The sequence below is a fragment of the Oncorhynchus nerka genome, linkage group LG10 (assembly GCF_034236695.1).
Source record: "Oncorhynchus nerka isolate Pitt River linkage group LG10, Oner_Uvic_2.0, whole genome shotgun sequence".
Lineage (NCBI taxonomy): Eukaryota > Metazoa > Chordata > Actinopteri > Salmoniformes > Salmonidae > Oncorhynchus > Oncorhynchus nerka.
Genome location: NC_088405.1, coordinates 45,505,554 through 45,523,748, shown reverse-complemented (window position 1 = coordinate 45,523,748; position 18,195 = coordinate 45,505,554). Strand labels below are relative to the sequence as shown.

At 42.4% G+C, this 18,195-nt stretch overlaps 2 protein-coding genes across 4 annotated transcripts in view; one reads left to right on the top strand and one right to left on the bottom strand.

The window, feature by feature from the left end:
• Positions 1-12,241, bottom strand: part of LOC115135377 (cadherin-23-like) — a 171,483-nt gene extending 159,242 nt beyond the window's left edge. For 2 of the 3 annotated variants that reach the window (XM_065023447.1, XM_065023448.1), the window contains exons 1-11: positions 12,044-12,241; positions 11,555-11,700; positions 10,910-11,129; positions 10,377-10,529; positions 9,025-9,138; positions 6,821-6,969; positions 3,307-3,367; positions 2,722-2,870; positions 2,061-2,196; positions 563-951; positions 163-264 (exon numbers count right to left, since the gene is read on the bottom strand). In XM_065023447.1, the coding sequence (XP_064879519.1) occupies positions 163-264; positions 563-951; positions 2,061-2,196; positions 2,722-2,870; positions 3,307-3,367; positions 6,821-6,969; positions 9,025-9,138; positions 10,377-10,529; positions 10,910-11,129; positions 11,555-11,700; positions 12,044-12,074 (1,650 nt within the window). In that variant the 5' untranslated portion in view covers positions 12,075-12,241. Of the gene's footprint in view, positions 1-162; positions 265-562; positions 952-2,060; positions 2,197-2,721; positions 2,871-3,306; positions 3,368-6,820; positions 7,010-9,024; positions 9,139-10,376; positions 10,530-10,909; positions 11,130-11,554; positions 11,701-12,043 lie in introns of those variants that run through there. The other variant, XM_065023449.1, reaches the window with a different exon arrangement.
• Positions 1-18,195, top strand: part of vsir (V-set immunoregulatory receptor) — a 91,176-nt gene that overhangs the window by 56,415 nt on the left and 16,566 nt on the right. The gene's annotated exons all lie outside the window — the stretch shown is intronic.

The window sequence follows — 18,195 nt, the reverse complement described above, 5'->3', positions numbered from 1 at the left end:
GCCAGTGAAATACAAAAATAAAAAAATACTTAAAAGTAATTCAAATACCTATTTCAAATACATATAACAGAAATACTGCCCATCTCTGACAACAGGGAATAAAAATTTATAATAAAAATAAAGAAAAAATGAAAGATTAAAATAAATAAGTGACTGCCGTACCACAGTGGAGTCTTTTTTTGGTCCCCCATCGTCAGCCACTACAGTCAGGGTGTAGAGATCCCCCTTCTCTCTGTCCAGCAGCCCTTTGACTGTGATACGACCCTGCGGATGGACAGATAGATGGAGAGAGAGAAGGAAAAAGAGAGGGAGAGAAGAAGTAAAACACATGAACAAACAACCTGATTTATCCTAGTTTGAAATATACAGTATAATCCTATTTTGAGCAGAGTACAGTATCCAGCAGGGATGGGGATCAATTCAATTTCAATCCAGTCAATTCAGGAACAATTATTTTCAATGGAAAATTGTAATCGGATTTGTAGTTATTTCCTGAATTTAAATGGACTAAGAGTGAAAAATGCTAATATGGTGTTACACCCTATCCTGTCCACCGACTCACCGTGATACTGTCAATCTTGAAAAGCGTGAGGGCGGCTGGCGATGTGTCCGGGTCAAAGCGATACGACAGCTGGTTGAGGTTGTCCGCCGACTGCGCCTGTACCTGCACCACCTCTGTTCCCGTGGCGATGTTCTCGAGGAGTGACACCTCGTAGCCCGCAGAGAAGAACGCCACTGCCTCGTCCAGCTCATTAAGTAAAGTCACGTAGACCGTGCAGAAGCCACGGTGGAACGGCGGTGCCTGGTTAGTAGCCGACACGTTCATCAGGTAGCTGGTCTTGGTCTCGTAGTCTAGGTAGTCTACAGTGGTCACCAGGCCCGTGCTCACGTCCACATCGAACTTATGGTCGGACCCGGAGACGAGGGCATAGGCCACCGCCCCGCCATCACCTGGATGGAGGGGTGGGAAGACAGGGAGGAGGTGAGGGAGTTGCAGGGCAAGGTGTAAAGGGAAGGAGGTTTGGAGAAGGGATGCAAAACAAGTGAGAGAAGTGAACAAACAACATTTTTATTTTTATTTAAGGCCCAATGCAGATGTTTTTATCTCAATATGAAATCATTTCTGGGTAACAATTAAGTACATTACTGTGATTGTTTTCAATTAAAATGCTCAAAAAGTAACAAAAATGGCTTCTTAGCAAGAGTAATTCCTCAAGCAAGACTTTTGCTAGGGCTGTCTGGGAGTGGTCCGAGTGGAGAGGGCAAAACTAAAAACTAGCTGTTATTGGCAGAGGTTTGGAATTCTCTTTCTTATTGGTTTATTAACTACTACTGATGTCACCAGGCAGGCCAAAACTCCATCTCACCCAGGCTAAAATTTCAGGAGGTCTTTTCAAACAACTCTGAACTGAGTACGTAGCCATGCATTGTTGCTACACACACCTATCTAAAATGTCCAACCACAATATAACCAAAAATCTATATTCTGCTCTAACAAAGAGACATTTCCAACTTTCCATGACATGTGGGCAGGATATGACATAATTATGTCCTCAGAGGTGATGAAGACCAAAGTTGTAGTGTTTGGTGACTGTCAACATCACAGCAACAGTTCTCCCACACAGTGTTTGTGCAACACATTACAGGACGGGAAGTGAATAGAGGAAGCCCACACAGAATAGCAGAAGTAGAGGGTTAAAGGCCACTCAGATTAATGACGCTCAGCTAAATGCCAGTTTCAGACAGAACAATACAACTCAGCATAAAAGCTGTATGAGAGTCATATAACACCAATAACTATGGAGGCGGGGAGAGCCTTCTAACACCCCACTTCATTGGCTTACTGAGGGACACTTCAGTACCCATAATGCTCTGTACAGCATATTCCGTTTTATTTTAGTAAAGATGTTCTGAAGCTGACATAATGTTGTCCTGTCTCTTTATCAATCAATACTAGTATATATATGTATGTACATTACACTGTATTTATTATCAATAATACCAGCTTGTACAGAGGGCTATGGGTACTGTAGTACATTATGTTACACCGCAACACCCACCGGTGTCGGGGTCTGTGGCTCGGACTACGATGACAGAGGTGCCAATGCCAGCGGTCTCCCTTAGGCCCAGGCGGTTGTACTGCTGTTGGGTGAACACTGGTGGCTCGTCGTTGGCGTCTTCCACATACACTATCACCTGTAGGGGGAAGACAGAGGGACTGAGAGTCAATGAAGTATAACTGGACAACTACTCACAAGTTTACAGGTGCCCTTTGTGTGACCCTGTCTGTCACGTCCTGACCTTAGTTCCTTTTTTATGTCTCTGTTTTAGTTTGGTCAGGGTGTGAGTTGGGGTGGGCATTCAATGTTTTTGTTCTATGTTTTGTATTTCTGCTTTTGGTCTGTTATGGGTCCCAATCAGAGGCAGCTGTCAATCGTTGTCTCTGATTGAGAACCATACTTAGGCAGCCTGGTTTCGCCCTTGAGTGGTGGGTAGTTGTTTTCTGTTTAGTGTATGTCACCTTACAGAACTGTTTAGTTTCTTCCATTCGCTTTGTTATTTTGTTTTGTGTGTTCAGTCTAATAAATTAACATAGACACTTACCACGCTGCATATTGGTCCGATCCTTCCTACTCCTCCTCAGACGACGAAGAGATTCGTTACACTGTCTCCCCTCCTACCCTGTCCCTCTCTCGCTCTTTTCCCTCCTACTCTACTTACCCGTACGGAGCTCCTCATCCTGCCTTGGTCTCTGTTGTAGGCCTCTACCTCTAGCACGTGGGAGCTGCTGCTCTCTCTGTCCAGAGCCCTCTGGCCCCGCGTCACGAGCCCCGAGTGCTCATTGATGCTAAACAGACTTTTACTGTTTCCTACACATGCAGACAGAGAGAGAGAGATAGGGAGACACACACATAGGGGGCGGAGAAAGAGGCAGAAAGAGGGGGATGGGGTGGGGGGCAGAAAGGGGTGGAGAGGGGTAGGGGAGACAGACAGAGAGGGAGTGGTGTGAGAGAGAGAAATGTGAAGAGAGATGTTAGCTGCGGGTTAAGAGTGATCGCGTGCAGGATGGTCATGAGGGTATTGGTATAGATTCAAATATGAATACTAGAATATTACCAACAGTAATTTGATACTGCATTTTGTAAATGTATCATTGAGCTTTCAAATGGCTAATACAGTATGACTTCAAATAAATCGTTATGATTAGCGTGCAGGGTTGTTGTTAACAGTCTTTTGTGTGTACTTGTTTTTGTGCGAGCAAGTGTGAAAAGTATCTCCACCTGGCGACTGGGAAGATGTACTCACCAGAGAGGATCTTGTACAAAACCCTGCCGTTCTCCCCCTGGTCTGCATCTGTGGCCTGCACCTGCACACACAAACACAGAATAAAACTTAACGCATATTTATAGCACAGCCATATGCAGCCATTATACTCATTTACAACCACAGCGACTTGAAACCACATGAATAGGCCTACATAGCTACATAAACATTTACACACTCGCACACAAACACATGCATGCCCACAGACACACACGCTGACATTCAAATGTACCTACAGTGAGGGGGGAAAAAATCTGATCCCCTGCTGATTTTGTACGTTTGCCCACTGACAAAGAGCTGATCAGTCTATAATTTTAATGGTAGGTTTATTTGAACAGTGAGATACAGAATAACAACAACAAAATCCAGAAAAACGCATGTCAAAAATATTTTAAATTGATTTGCATTGTAATGAGGGAAATAAGTATTTGACCCCCTCTCAACCAGAAAGATTTCTGGCTCCCAGGTGTCTTTTATACAGGTAAAGAGCTGAGATTAGGAGCACACTCTTAAAGGGAGTGCTCCTAATCTCAGTTTGTTACCTGTATAAAAGACATTTGTCCACACAAGCAATCAATCAATCAGATTCCAAACTCTCCACCATGGCCAAGACCAAAGAGCTCTCCAAGGATGTCAGGGACAAGATTGTAGAGAAGAGAGGGGCCCTGCTTCAGTCTCATTAGCTTTACAAAGAGATGTGGAGAGGAGAAGAGAAAGAGGAGGAGAGGGGTAAACAGGAGAAAAGAGAGTGGGGGGTCAGAATGTTGAGTGATGAATAGGATATTACACAGTGGAATGCAACACTTTGGCTATAAAAGTCGTGCAGAACATCCCAGTCCGTGTTAGCTAAGCTTAGATGTTGTGATTGTAAGTATTTGCAGTGTTAGTGCTCGTACACGGTGTTGGAAATTGAGCCCATTGTTTTAGGCTCTCCCAGCTCTCTGTCCCCTCTTTCTTCCCTGTGCGTTCCCTAACACTCTCTCAAAGAAGCAGAGTAAGGGAGAAAAGTTGATACTGGAAGTGACTGAATAAGTTAGAGAATATTCTAGTGTGTGTGTATATAAAATGTGTAAATGTGTTTATGAACTATATGTTTGTTTGCTGATGTGGTTACATGTGTTGGTTTGTTTATATGTGTTATGCCCAAATGTGTGTGTGTGTGTGTGTGTGTGTGTGTATATACATCTAAGTATGGAGTCACAGTCAATGTAAGAGAGAGTGGATGTTGGACAGTGGAAGATGTCTGAACTCTCTGGAGTTTGTGGTTTGTTTGTGCGTGTTTGTCTTTTGTGGTGCTCACATCAGTTAGCCTACAGATGAAGAGAATAGAGAAATGTATAGGGAATTGGATAGTAATGGGTGGATGAAACACATGGAGAGACCACACAAAAAGAGAAAAAACGGCATAAAACTGATACTATTTACTGATTGTTAACTAATCTTGAGGAAATTAACTGAACTGGATTATTTACGTATTGATTTTAGACCCACAGAGAGAGGATTTGTTGCAGTGTAGGGAGAATGGTGATCTCTTTCTCCCTGAGTATGAGTATTACATTTGCTTTAGACTCTAACAGTACAAGAAGCAGAAAAGAGCAAAACTAGAGAGATGGAGGTAGAATAGTGTGAAAACTTGGTAGAGTAGTGTGTGTTACAGGTGGCAAGTGTGTGTGGGTATGTCTATACTGTAAGAGAGCTTCGATTCAATATCTTGTGTGTGTGTGTGTTTGTGTGTGTGTGTGAGTGTGTGTGTGTGTGTGTGAGTGAGAAGGTAAAGACTAACGAGACGCTGGATGCTCCAGTGACCTTTCCACACAGCTTCACTGTCATTTTGTCTTAAGAATAATTTAACGTCCCAATGTGTTTCCCCTTAAACTGATAAGGCACGCTTTGTAAGGCACGCTTTCCTCATCGAATTAAAGACTACGTGTGTGTGTGTGTGTATATATAGAAAGTCACCACCCCTTTCAAAATGTTCAACTTTTGTTGCCTTTCAGCCTGAAATGAAAAAACATAAAATCAGACTTTTTCCCGGCTTTATTTACACACAGTATCCCACAATATCAAAGTGGGAAAAAATCTAAAGAACTCTAGAAAACATTCATTACAATTAAAACAGTAAAATACCCTATTTGGACAAGTGAACACCCCCTGAGTTAAGAACCTTTTTCTTAAATTACAGTCATTCTACTAACCTTGCACACCTAGACTGTGCAATATTTGCCCATTCTTCCTTGCAGAAGTGTGCAAGCTCAGTCAAATTGCATGGTGACTGCTCAAGGACTGGGCTCTGACTAGACCACTCAAGAACTTTCACCTTCTTGTAGTTCAGCCACTGTACGGTTGCTTTGGTGGTGTGCTTTGGGTCATTGTCATTTTGAAACATGAACCATCTTCCCATTTTCAACTTCATGGCAGAGGGCTGCTGTTTCTCCTCAAAAATGTGTTGGTATTTTGCACTGTCAATTTTCCCTTCTATCCTGACAAGTGCTCCTGTCCCTGCTGAAGAGAAACACCCCCACAACAGGATGCTGCCCCCGCCATGCTTCTTTACTGTAGGCATGGTGTTCTTTGGGTGGAAAGATGTATCGTTTTACGTTCAGACCAAAAAGTTAAATTTTGGTCTCATCTAACCACAGCACATTTTGCCACATGGCCTCGAAATCTACAAGGTACTTTTTGGCAAAGCTCAAACAAGACCCAATGTGGCTTTTTTTGAGGAGTGTTTTTTTTTCTTGCCACCCTCCCATAGAGGCCAGATTTGTGGAGCGCTTTTGATATTGTGGTCACATGCACTAGTCTTTACCATAAAGGCCTGAAGCTTCTTCAAAGTCATCATTGGCTTCTTGGTAGCCTCTCTGATCAGTCTCCTCCTTGCCCGGTCATCTAGTTTGGAGGGACGGCCTGATCTATGCAGGGTCTGGGTGGTGCCATACGCCTTCCACTTCTTAATAATGGTCTTAACTGTGCTCTGAGTGATAGACAAAGCCTTTGAAATAGTTTTATATCCATCCCCTGACCTGTGCATTTCCACAACTTTTGATCCACCCGTAGTGGATTCTTTGCTTTGAATTGCACTACTAAGCATTGGAGTCCTCCATGAATAGCTGCTTTTATTCTGAACTAATCAAAGTCACTACAATTGATTACAGATGAAAGCCAATTAGCTTGATTTGTGATCTGGAAGGTGGTTAGTTTTTCCTCAGCAAGTTTGCAATTGCAATTCTAAGGGGGGGGTTTCACTTATCCAAATAGGGTATTTTACTGTGTTACTTTACTGTGTTACTGATTTTTTCCCACTTGAATATTGTGGGTTAGTGTGTGTAAATAAAGTCACATTTTATGTGTTTTCATTTCAGGCTGTAAAGCAACAAAAGGTGAACATTTTGAAAGGGGGTGGTGACTTTCTATACCCACTCCATGTGCGTACCTGTGTGTGTGTGTGTGTGTGTGTGTGTGTGTGTGTGTGTGTGTGTGTTTCAGCCTGCCTGGGTACCTGCAGGATGCTGGTTCCTATGGGGACATTCTCTAGTATGCTGGTCTCGTAGCTGTTCTGGAGGAAGATGGGTCTGTTGTCGTTCACATCCAGTACTTTTACAAACACTGTGGCTGTGCCTGTCCTCCTGCTGCCTGATGGACCATTGTCTGAGGGACACACACATTCACACATTACAACACTGTGTGTATGTGTCTGTCAGTTTCTGAGAAACTGGGCCATTGAACATATTTTTATGTTTTTTTATGACAACTACATTTTTATTACTTTTCAATAATTTCACAACTTACACTCAGTGCATTCATTGGTTGCATTTCAACTAAAGTAAGTCAAGATCTTTGCAAATAAAACCAACTGTATAATCTAATCATTAAAATCATACATTAGAAACCAATCCCTTCAATCCCTCCTGAGGTAATGACATGTGTACTCTCCTCTTCTCTCAATCCCTCTTCTTCTCTCCCCCTCTTCTTCTCCCCCCCTCTCTCTTCCCCTCTCCACGCCTAAATGAATATATAAAACATTAAGAACACCTGCTCTTTCTATGACATAGACTGACCATGTGTATGCTATGGTCCCTTATTGATATCACGTGTGAAATCCACTTCTATCAGCGTAGATGAAGTGGATGAGATAAGTTAAAGAAGGATTTTCAAGCCTTGAGGGTGAATGGGCAAAACAAAATATTTAAGTGCCTTTGAACGGGGTATGGCAGTAGGTACCAGGCGCACCGGTTTGTGTCAAGAACTGCAACAGCTCAACAGTTTCCTATGTATATCAATAATGGCCCACCACCCAAATGACATCCAGCCAACTTGACACAACTGTGGGAAGCATTGGAGTCAATTTTAGGAAGGTGTTTCTAATGTTTCGTATACTCAGTGTATACACACGGTGACGTGTCTGAACAATCCTATCAGCACACACAGCGACACCCCAGAACAACTCAGATGTACTTAAAAGTTTCAAGAAAAACAACAACAGGAAACCTCAAACCTTGGCTGCATCCCACAAATGGCAGCCTATTCCTTACAAAGTTCACACCATTGAACCAGAGCCTTATGGGCCCTGGTGAAAAGTAGTGCAGCACATAGGGAATAGTGTTGCATTTGGGATGCAGCCCTTATTGTTCTCTCTTTGGTAAGATGATGAAAAGAAACTGAGAACATAGCACAACACTTTACATCACTGAAGACTTGCACGGATCCCTTCTTTTTTATTTCTTTTTTATTTCACCTTTATTTAACCAGGTAGGCAAGTTGAGAACAAGTTCTCATTTACAATTGCGACCTGGCCAAGATAAAGCAAAGCAGTTCGACACATACAACGACACAGAGTTACACATGGAGTAAAACAAACATACAGTCAATAATACAGTATAAACAAGTCTATATACAATGTGAGCAAATGAGGTGAGAAGGGAGGTAAAGGCAAAAAAGGCCATGGTGGCAAAGTAAATACAATATAGCAAGTAAAACACTGGAATGGTAGTTTTGCAATGGAAGAATGTGCAAAGTAGAAATAAAAATAATGGGGTGCAAAGGAGCAAAATAAATAAATAAATAAATAAAATACAGTTGGGAAAGAGGTAGTTGTTTGGGCTAAATTATAGGTGGGCTATGTACAGGTGCAGTAATCTGTGAGCTGCTCTGACAGTTGGTGCTTTAAGCTAGTGAGGGAGATAAGTGTTTCCAGTTTCAGAGATTTTTGTAGTTCGTTCCAGTCATTGGCAGCAGAGAACTGGAAGGAGAGGCGGCCAAAGAAAGAATTGGTTTTGGGGGTGACTAGAGAGATATACCTGCTGGAGCGTGTGCTACAGGTGGGAGATGCTATGGTGACCAGCGAGCTGAGATAAGGGGGGACTTTACCTAGCAGGGTCTTGTAGATGACATGGAGCCAGTGGGTTTGGCGACGAGTATGAAGCGAGGGCCAGCCAACGAGAGCGTACAGGTCGCAATGATGGGTAGTATATGGGGCTTTGGTGACAAAATGGATTGCACTGTGATAGATTGCATCCAATGTATAAAAGGATTGTAGCTTTGAACCAATTTATTTGAAGTTTGAAATCGTACGGAACATGTACACTGAAACAAGCTCAAAATTGAACAAATACAATTGCTCTAAATACACGAGGTAAAAAGAAAGATGAAGAAGAATAGTATAGGGCTAGGACTGAAAAATACTTTTATAGGGCTAGGACTCACCGATAGCCTCTATGACCAGTGTGTATGCAGCCTGTGTCTCTCTGTCCAGGGCAACCACAGTCCGGACCACACCATTTCTGAAGCCAACACTGAATTTACCATCCTGGTTACCACCTGCAGAACACAACACACAGATGGTGGGAAATTACATGTAAATCTCGGCTATTCACTTATACACACGAATGAACGCACGTCTGCATGCACACACACACTACACTCTTAAGAAAAGGTGATAAGTAAAACCATACAGGGTTCTTCGGTTTGTCCCAATAGGGGAACCCTTTTTGGTGCTGGGTAGAATCCTTTTTAGAGGTTTCTATCTAGAACCCTCTACAAACGGTTCTTCAAGAACCCACTGTATATAGTTCTACCTTGAACCCTCTATGAAGGGTTCTATCAATAACCATTTTATAATCTAAAGGTTCTTCCTAGAACCCTCCATGAACAGTTCCACCAGCCTTAGTAGCCTTTAAAATTGTATGATTTATGACAATACATTACATATATGAGACCTTTCTTTGAGGGCCTATTTATATGTTAACACAGGTGTGTTAGGAATCTCCTGGCTTACAGGCCACATCAGGCCTGCAAGTCACATTAAGCTGGCTTGCAAAGTGATGTGTATCCAACAAGTAGAATTGTTAATCGCCCGCAACCTGCATTCAGAATGACTATTAGGTTAGGGAAGATTGAATAATGAGACTACCTCCATCATCTAAACAGGAACAACCATCTCAGTAACAGGTGTAATAAATCCAATTACTAACATATTGGAGTAGTTTAGAAAATGGTATGTTATTTATCTTTGTGTAGCATAAAATGTATCAACCAATTACATTTCATTTACACTTCTCAAAATATCACTGCAATGTAGCATGCTGGGAAATATTATATATGGTTATTGGTAAAACCCTTCTTGCCTTCCAAAGAATTCTTCTTTCCTTCCAAAGAACCATCAAATAACCCTTTCTTCCAAAAACCCATTTTCAGCATGTAAAAGGTTATAAGATAGAACCATTTGACTTACAAAGAACCTGTGTCTTCCAAAAAGGGTTCTTCTGATTAAAACAGTTCTTAGTAGAACCATATCCCTCCGCAAAGAACCCCTTGGGAACCCTTTTTTTCTAAGAGAGGTGTATTATGTGAGTTTCCTACTCCTTGTGTATGCGTGTACACTACATACACAAGGAGTAGGAAATTCACATAATACACCTCTACGTCTTGCCCAACCACTCTAGAAACACACACGTGTTGCCTAACCACTCACTCACACACTACACACACACACACACACACACACACTCGCAGACGCACACATTTGTGGCTGCCATGGCTTTAGTTTGACCTCTGACCTGTGATGAAGTAGCTGAGCTCAGCGTTGAGGCCGGAGTCGTTGTCAAAGCAGTTGAGGTGAGCCACCACATCGTCCCTAGGGACGCTCTCCTGCAGGGACACATTGTACACTTTGGGGAAGAACGTGGGGGTCTCGTCGTTGGCATCTAGGACTGAGGGACATAGAGACAAGAAAGCCAGACAGACAGAAAGACAGACAGACAGACCAGACAGACTGAGTTATCATGTTTTCATATTCATGAATCATGCTCAGTAGGCGTACAAGACAAGCAACACATTTAGTAGATTCTCATTAGTCTCTCAGCGCTTCTAAAATATCTGCTTCAGACCAGAAGGTTATACTCTGAAAATCTCTGCAAGATTTGAATCCATCTTTATGGTGTAAAGTTTCATAGCGTCTGAAAGTAGGTTTGGTGTTCTAGGATCAGGTCCCCACTATCTTAGTTATTATGTCCTGAAAGGCAAAACTGATCCTAGATTAGCAGTTCTACTCTGAGATGCTTTATGAATATGGGCCCTGACTATTGCATACCTGTGATGGTGAGGGTGCTGGTGGAGGTGCGCGGGTTCTGCCCTTGGTCGTATCCCACAATCCTCAGGTGGTACAGGCCAATCTGCTCACGGTCCAGCGTTGCTGTGGAGTACAGCACGCCCGTGGTGCTGTTGAGATAGAAGTCAAGGCGTGGCATGCCCACCTGTAGCGCCATGGTAACCATACCATTCTCCTCCTCATCAGGGTCATCCACCTGGATCTGAGGGAGGAGAGGAGAGAGGGATTGAGGGAAAGGAATGGAGAGGGAGAGAAAGACACAGGATGAAGGGAGAGGACAGGGAGGGAGAGGAGCAGAGGAGAGAAAGAGGAGAGGAAGGGAGGGAGGAGAGGAAAGGGGAGTTGTTAGGGTGAGAGGGGAGAAGAATAGGAGGTGTGTGGATAGGAAACAGAGGGGAGATAGAGGGAGAGAGAGATGGAAGTGGTGTGGTGAGCAGAAGTGAGAGGAGGACATGACAGACAGGTACAGAAACATATTAAATCTTCAATTATCCTACACACACACACACACACACACACACACACACACACACTGTCATGATATCTGATTAATCTGCCTCACTGGCATGCATTGATGACATATCATGGAATGTTAAATCTGATGATATCTTGTAATGGTGGGCTAACCTTGAACACAGAGGATCCACTAGGCAGACCTTCTGGCACCTCGGCCACAAAGGGCAGGTTAAGGAAGGTGGGGTCATTGTCATTCAGGTCCAGTAGGTTGACGTACACCGTGGTGCTGAATGAGGATCGCAGTGGAGGTCTGCCAACTGGAGGAGGCGCCAGAGGAACAAACACGGCATTTACAAGAGCACAAAACACCAATAAAAGTTTCACCATCAATATTAAAGTAGCAGGAATATTTTGTTGAAACAGTGTTATTGCTGAGACTCACATATAAACTGCCACTGTAATTTAGATACTGATGCTATAGGCTGACAGATTTACACACTCTTCAGCCTCAGACAGACACACATACACACAAATACATGAATAGACAGACCGACGTCTCAGTCACAGCTAGCCAGCCAAACAGACAGACAAATAGACGCGTAGATCGACCGACCGACCAACCAACAAACAGACAGAGTTCTGGCCTAGGTTGGGACTCACTGTCAACAGCAGACACGATGATGGTCCTCATGAGCAGTGTGTCTTTGGGGTTGGAGCTCTCTCTGTCCAGCACAACCCCGCTGGTCCTGATCTTTCCTGTGCTGCTATTGATGGTGTAGAAGGGGTTCTCTGGGCTGATGCTGTACACCACTGTCCCATTGTCCCCATCGTCTGGGTCTACCGCTAGCACCTGGGGGGATTTATGAGCGGGGTGAGGGGAAGGGGAAGTGGGGAGAGGAGGGAGTGGAGAAGAGGTGGGGGTTGGGGGGAGAGGAGAGGAAGGAAAGAGGAGGCAGGGCGAGGAGGGGGTAATGAGTGAGAAGAGATAGTAAGAGAGAAGAGAGCATAAGAAATAAGGAGTTAGGGAGAGAGGAGGAATGAGTCTTAGGGGGCTTTCACACCAAAATGGTTTGGTACGGTTTTTCTGAACTCTGGTGCGTTTTCCCCCTTATTTCGGTTTGTTTGGACTGATGTGAACAATATATCCGCACTCAGGAGCACACTAAACAAGGCACTGTGGTTTGCCCAAAAGCGATGGTCTCACTGTGGTGCGGTTCGCTGCCGGAGAGAACACAGTACAGACGAAACACAGAGTTGAAAATTATTATTGATTGTTTGACTGCAAGCGTGTGATGAAATGCACGCAACATCATAACTTGAGATCTCTGAAACATTCTGTGAGTAGCAGCACATTGATGAGTGCATTCGATGCAGATTAGGAAAAGGCAGAGGTGTATGTTTCATGATTAACTCATGGTGTGATTGTGGTAACGTACAATAACTCAGGCCCTTTTGTTCACCCAACTGCAGCGGCAGGGTAGCCTAGTGGTTAGAGCGTTGGACTAGAAAGGTTGCAAGTTCAAATCCCCGAGCTGACAAGGTACAAATCTGTCGTTCTGCCCCTGAACAGGCAGTTAACCCACTGTTCCTAGGCCGTCATTGAAAATAAGAATTTGTTCTTAACTGACTTGCCTAGTAAAATAAAGGTCAAATAAAAAAATTAAAACTTAGAATAACTCAATCACATACCTCCAGAGAGAATTCTCTTTGGTCATTGCCACAGGTAGGCCTGGATATGCCACAGCGTACCCAGGCCCCCAAAAAGTATTATTATTTGTATTTATTTTATTACATTTTTAAAAGAAATGCATGTGATATTTATTTTCTATGGGTAATTTTAATATAATGTAACAAAGAAATAGTCCGCGACAATCAAGTTGGCTTCCGACTATTGGTTACATTTAAAAAATTATAATACGGTGGTTTACCTGAACAACCTGGCAATGTCACATGGATAAACATTGTAGCGCATAAGCTAGCAAACTCTACCACGCTACCTTACTCGAATTGACTCACCAGCTAAGGTAATTTAGTAGTTCTAGCAATGGCAAACCAAATGTCGATCGCTAAGAGGGAGGAGATGCCAAATCTATAGCCCGTGCTGTTGTTGTGGCTTTCCTCGAAAAGTCTTGTCTTAAAAAAGAGAAACTCCTGGGGATAGGGACTGACAATGCCTCTGTTATGCGGGGATTAACAATGGGGTCCATAAAGTGCTGACGGAGGAGTATGGCTCAAATATCTGGTTCTAATTCGCTTGTTGTGCCACTCTCTGCAGCTTGCTAATTTGTAGTTCTAAACATATTTAGGGTGTTTTTTTACTCACTTTTTGTCTCTCCCACAATGTTATTACCCTGTCCTACAGTGTCATTCACAATTACATGCACATGGCCAATTATGCAAATTAGGTGATGATGTCATTTAGCGACTTCTAATGACTTTTAGGACAGCCAATAGCTACTTTCCTTAATGAGGAATCGGAAACACTGGCTGCGACGAAGATCAGAGGGATGAAGCAGCTGAAATGGCTGAGGAGGAATGTCAAATGAGACGAAAGTGGGTTAACATTCGAGGTGCCACAACACGGATTTTGAATCAGATTGATGTGGAAATAACCCAGTCAAATCAGGATAAGGATAACTTCAGGACATTGTTGGAATTGCTGTCAGCTAAGGAGGACAGCTTGTTTGAACTGGATTGTGGAATTCTACAGCTTCGTTGGACTGATTGGAGGCAAAGTTTCCATGCACGGAGGATTACAAAGAGAGCGTTATCATGCTGAAGAGCCGGGTGATTAAGAAAAAACAGGACCTCAATCCACTACCAGCACAAGTGAGTGTTGCTAACTCAAACAGATCACAGAGACCATCAGTAAGGCTACCAAATTTGATTATTGAGAAATTCTATATTGATGTCAGTATGTGGCAGGAGATTTAGAGCTGGTATGAGATTGATATTGACAACAATGATTCACTGTGCAATAAAGAGAAGTTTACCTACACTACCGTTCAAAAGTTTGGGGTCACTTAGAAATGTCCTTGTTTTTGAAAGAAAAGCACATTTTTGTCCATCATAATAACATGAAATTGATCTACACTGTAGACATTGTTAACCTGTTACTCCTACCCCCTACTTTTTCGAACATTCTGTTAAAAATTGCGCAACATTTCAGCGCCCTGCTACTCATGCCAGGAATATAGTATATGCATATGATTAGTATGTGTGGATAGAAAACACTCAGACGTTTATAAAACTTCCAGGAATTGTTCAAAGTGAACCGAATTAAACAGGCCGAGGTTGCAGTGCCTACAGCTTCCACACGATGTCTAGAGTCTTGTCATTTGATTCGGCTTTGATTCTTGGTCAAACCTACACAAGGGAACCGATTCCCTCCGGTCTCCGACCGGATGTTTTGGTCGAGCTCTCTCCAAGACATTTTTTCGAGACGGACATGTATAGAATTTACATCGCCTCCTGATGAATTTTATCGCTTATTAACGTGTAGTAATACCTAAAGTTGCATTACAAAAGTATTTCGAAGTGTTTTGTGAAAGTTTATTGTCGACTTTTTGAATTTTAAAAAATGACGTTACGTTATGAAACGCTATTTTTTTTCGTTTATCACACAGTCTACATAGAATATCTAGGCTATATATGGACCGATTTAATCGAAAAAAAGACCCAATAGTGATTATGGGACATCTAGGAGTGCCAACAAAGAAGATGGTCAAAGGTAATGAATGTTTTATATTTTATTGTGCGGTTTGTGTAGCGCCGAATATGCTAATTATTTTGTTTACGTCCCCTGCGGGTCTTTTGGGGTGTTACATGCTATCAGATAATAGCTTCTCATGCTTTCGCCGAAAAGCATTTTAAAAATCTGACTTGTTGCCTGGATTCACAACAAGTGTAGCTTTAATTCAATACCCTGCATGTGTATTTTAATGAACGTTTGAGTTTTAACTAATACTATTAGCATTTAGCGTAGCGCATTTGCATTTCCAGAGCTCTAGATGGGACGCCTGCGTGCCAGGTAGGAGCAAGAGGTTAATGTTGTAAATGACCATTGTAGCTGGAAAAGGCAGATTTTTTTTATGTTTTTATGGAATATCAACATAGCTGTACAGAGGCCCATTAACACCAACCATCACTCCTGTGTTCCAATGGCACGTTTTTAGCTAATCCAAGTTCATAATTTTAAAAGGCTAATTGATCATTAGAAAACCATTTTGCAATTATCTTAGTAAAGCTGAAAACTGTTGTGCTGATTAAAGAAGCAATAAAACTGGCCTTCTTTAGACTAGTTGAGTATCTGGAGCATCAGCATTTGTGGGTTCGATTACAGGCTCAAAATGGCCAGCAACAAAGGACTTTATTCTGATACTCGTCATTCTATTCTTGTTCTGAGAAATGAAGGCTATTCCATGGAAGAAATTGCCAAGAAACTGAAGATCTCGTACAACGCTGTGTAGTACTCCCTTCACAGAACAGCGTAAACTGGCACTAACCAGAATAGAAAGATGATTGGGAGGCCCCAGGTGCACAACTGAGAAACAGACACCTCACAAGTCCTCAACTGTCAGCTTCATTAAATAGTACCCGCAAAACACAAGAGACTACTTGCTGGCTCTAAAGTCAGCACACTGCTGTGACACACCACAGCCCACCCACTGAAAAAGTGTGTGAAGATAACACACCCAGACAAACCTGTAAACTAGGGAAGTTTGAGGAACTGTTTCCAGGCCGAGATGGCCTAGTTATGTTATGTTCAGTTCATACTGCCTCGGGACTTTGTTGAGAAGACCTATTCCAGTTAATACACAGCTTAGAGATTTAGATGAACACAGTTGTTCATCGGGGGAGGATGTTGTAACATTAATAATGGGTTACAGAGTTAATGTTTACAGTTAATTTATTAAGCTGTATCTAAATATTTTTTTAGAGTACCAGTCAACTTTGGACACACCTACCTACACATTCAAGGATTTTTCATAATTTTTTCGTAATTTTTTCGTAATTTGTACTATTTTCTACATTGTCGAATAATAGTGAAGACATCAAAACTATGAAATAACACATATGGAATCATGTGTTAACCAAAAAAGTGTTTAACAAATCTAAATCTATTTTAGATTTTAGATTCTTCAAAGGAGCCACCCTTTGCCTTGATGATAACTTTGTCATCAAAGTCTGTCATTCTCTGGATTTATGGTGCTGTCAAGACAACTGGGAACTCCGACTGGGAAAATACTTTTTAACGTCATCCAACTCTGAATTCCAAGTTGGGAACCCTGGTCTCATTCTAGAGCTCCTACCTGAAGATTACTGACATCATGATTCAACCTTGTTTTTTTTCAGAGTTCCCAGTTGTCTTGAAAGCACCATAAATCCAGAGAGTGCCACATTTTGATGACAAAATTTGCCCACAAGAAGAACCGCAGTGCCACTTTCCTGTTCAAGTGAACACAGCACTTGCTCACTGTTCAAGTGAGCACAGCACAACAAGAGTCCAAAAATGTGTTGTATGTTGCTGCATAAATGATGTAATATGCTAGGGAAATATGTATACTGTAGCTAAAAAAGTAATACAAAGTGTGTGTTGTGTAATTTGGTCCCTTTCCCCCTCATAGAGTAACTTAGCCTACTGCTCTGAAATGGTGGTGCACATGTAGCCTATAACCTGTTTTAGAGAAATGTAATCATCGAATATTGTAAGTGCTTCATTGTCTGCTTATATGCCACCTTTATTTATCATACGGTTCTGACTTGGTGTACAGGGAGAATACTGTTAGAATGGCCCATGTTCTGAATTCTGTCACTGTACATTTCAAAAGTGCTGAACAAATAGCTATATTGACTACGTCCTTCCTTGCTCACTCATTAATGTCTTAATCAAAATGACGGATTGCCTCTTATCCGCACGTCGTCCCTTTTTATTTTATTTTTATGTCACCTTTATTTAACCAAGTAGGCCAGTTCTCATTCACAACTGCGACTTGGCCAAGATAAAGCAAAGCAGTGTGACACAAACAACACAGACTTACACATGGAATAAACAAACATACAGTCAATAACACAACAGAAAGTATATATACAGTGTGTGCAAATGAGGTGAGATAAGAGAGGTAAGGCAATAAATAGGCCATAGTGGCGAAATAATTACAACTTAGCAATTAAACACTGGAGTGATAGATGTGCAGAAGACGAATGTGCAAGGGTACATTCGTACTGGGGTACAAAGGAGAGAAAAAAACAGTATGGGGATGAGGTAGGTGGATGGGCTATTTACAGATGGGCTATGTACAGGTGCAGTGATCTGTGAGCTGCTCTGACAGCTGGTGCTTAAAGTTAGAGAGGGAGTCTCCAGCTTCATTGATTTTGCAATTCGTTCCAGTCATTGGCAGCAGAGAACAGGAAGGAATGGCGGCCAAAGGAGGAATTGGCTTTGGGGGTGACCAGTGAAATATACCTGCTGGAAAGGCTGCTACGGGTGGGTGCTGCTATGGTGACCAGTGAGCTGAGGTAAGGTGGGGCTTTACCTAGCAAAGACTTATAGATGACCTGGAGCCAGTGGGTTTGGTGACGAATAAGAAGCGAGGGCCAGCCAACGAGAGCATACAGGTCGCAGTGGTCGTTAGTATATGGGGCTTTGGTGACAAAAAAAGACTGCACTGTGATAGACTGCATCCAATTTGCTGAGTAGAGCCAAAGTCAAGGATCGGTAGGATAGTCAGTTCTACGAGGGTATGTTTGGCAGCATGAGTGAAGGATGCTTTGTTGCGAAATAGGAATCTGATTCTAGATTAAATTTTGGA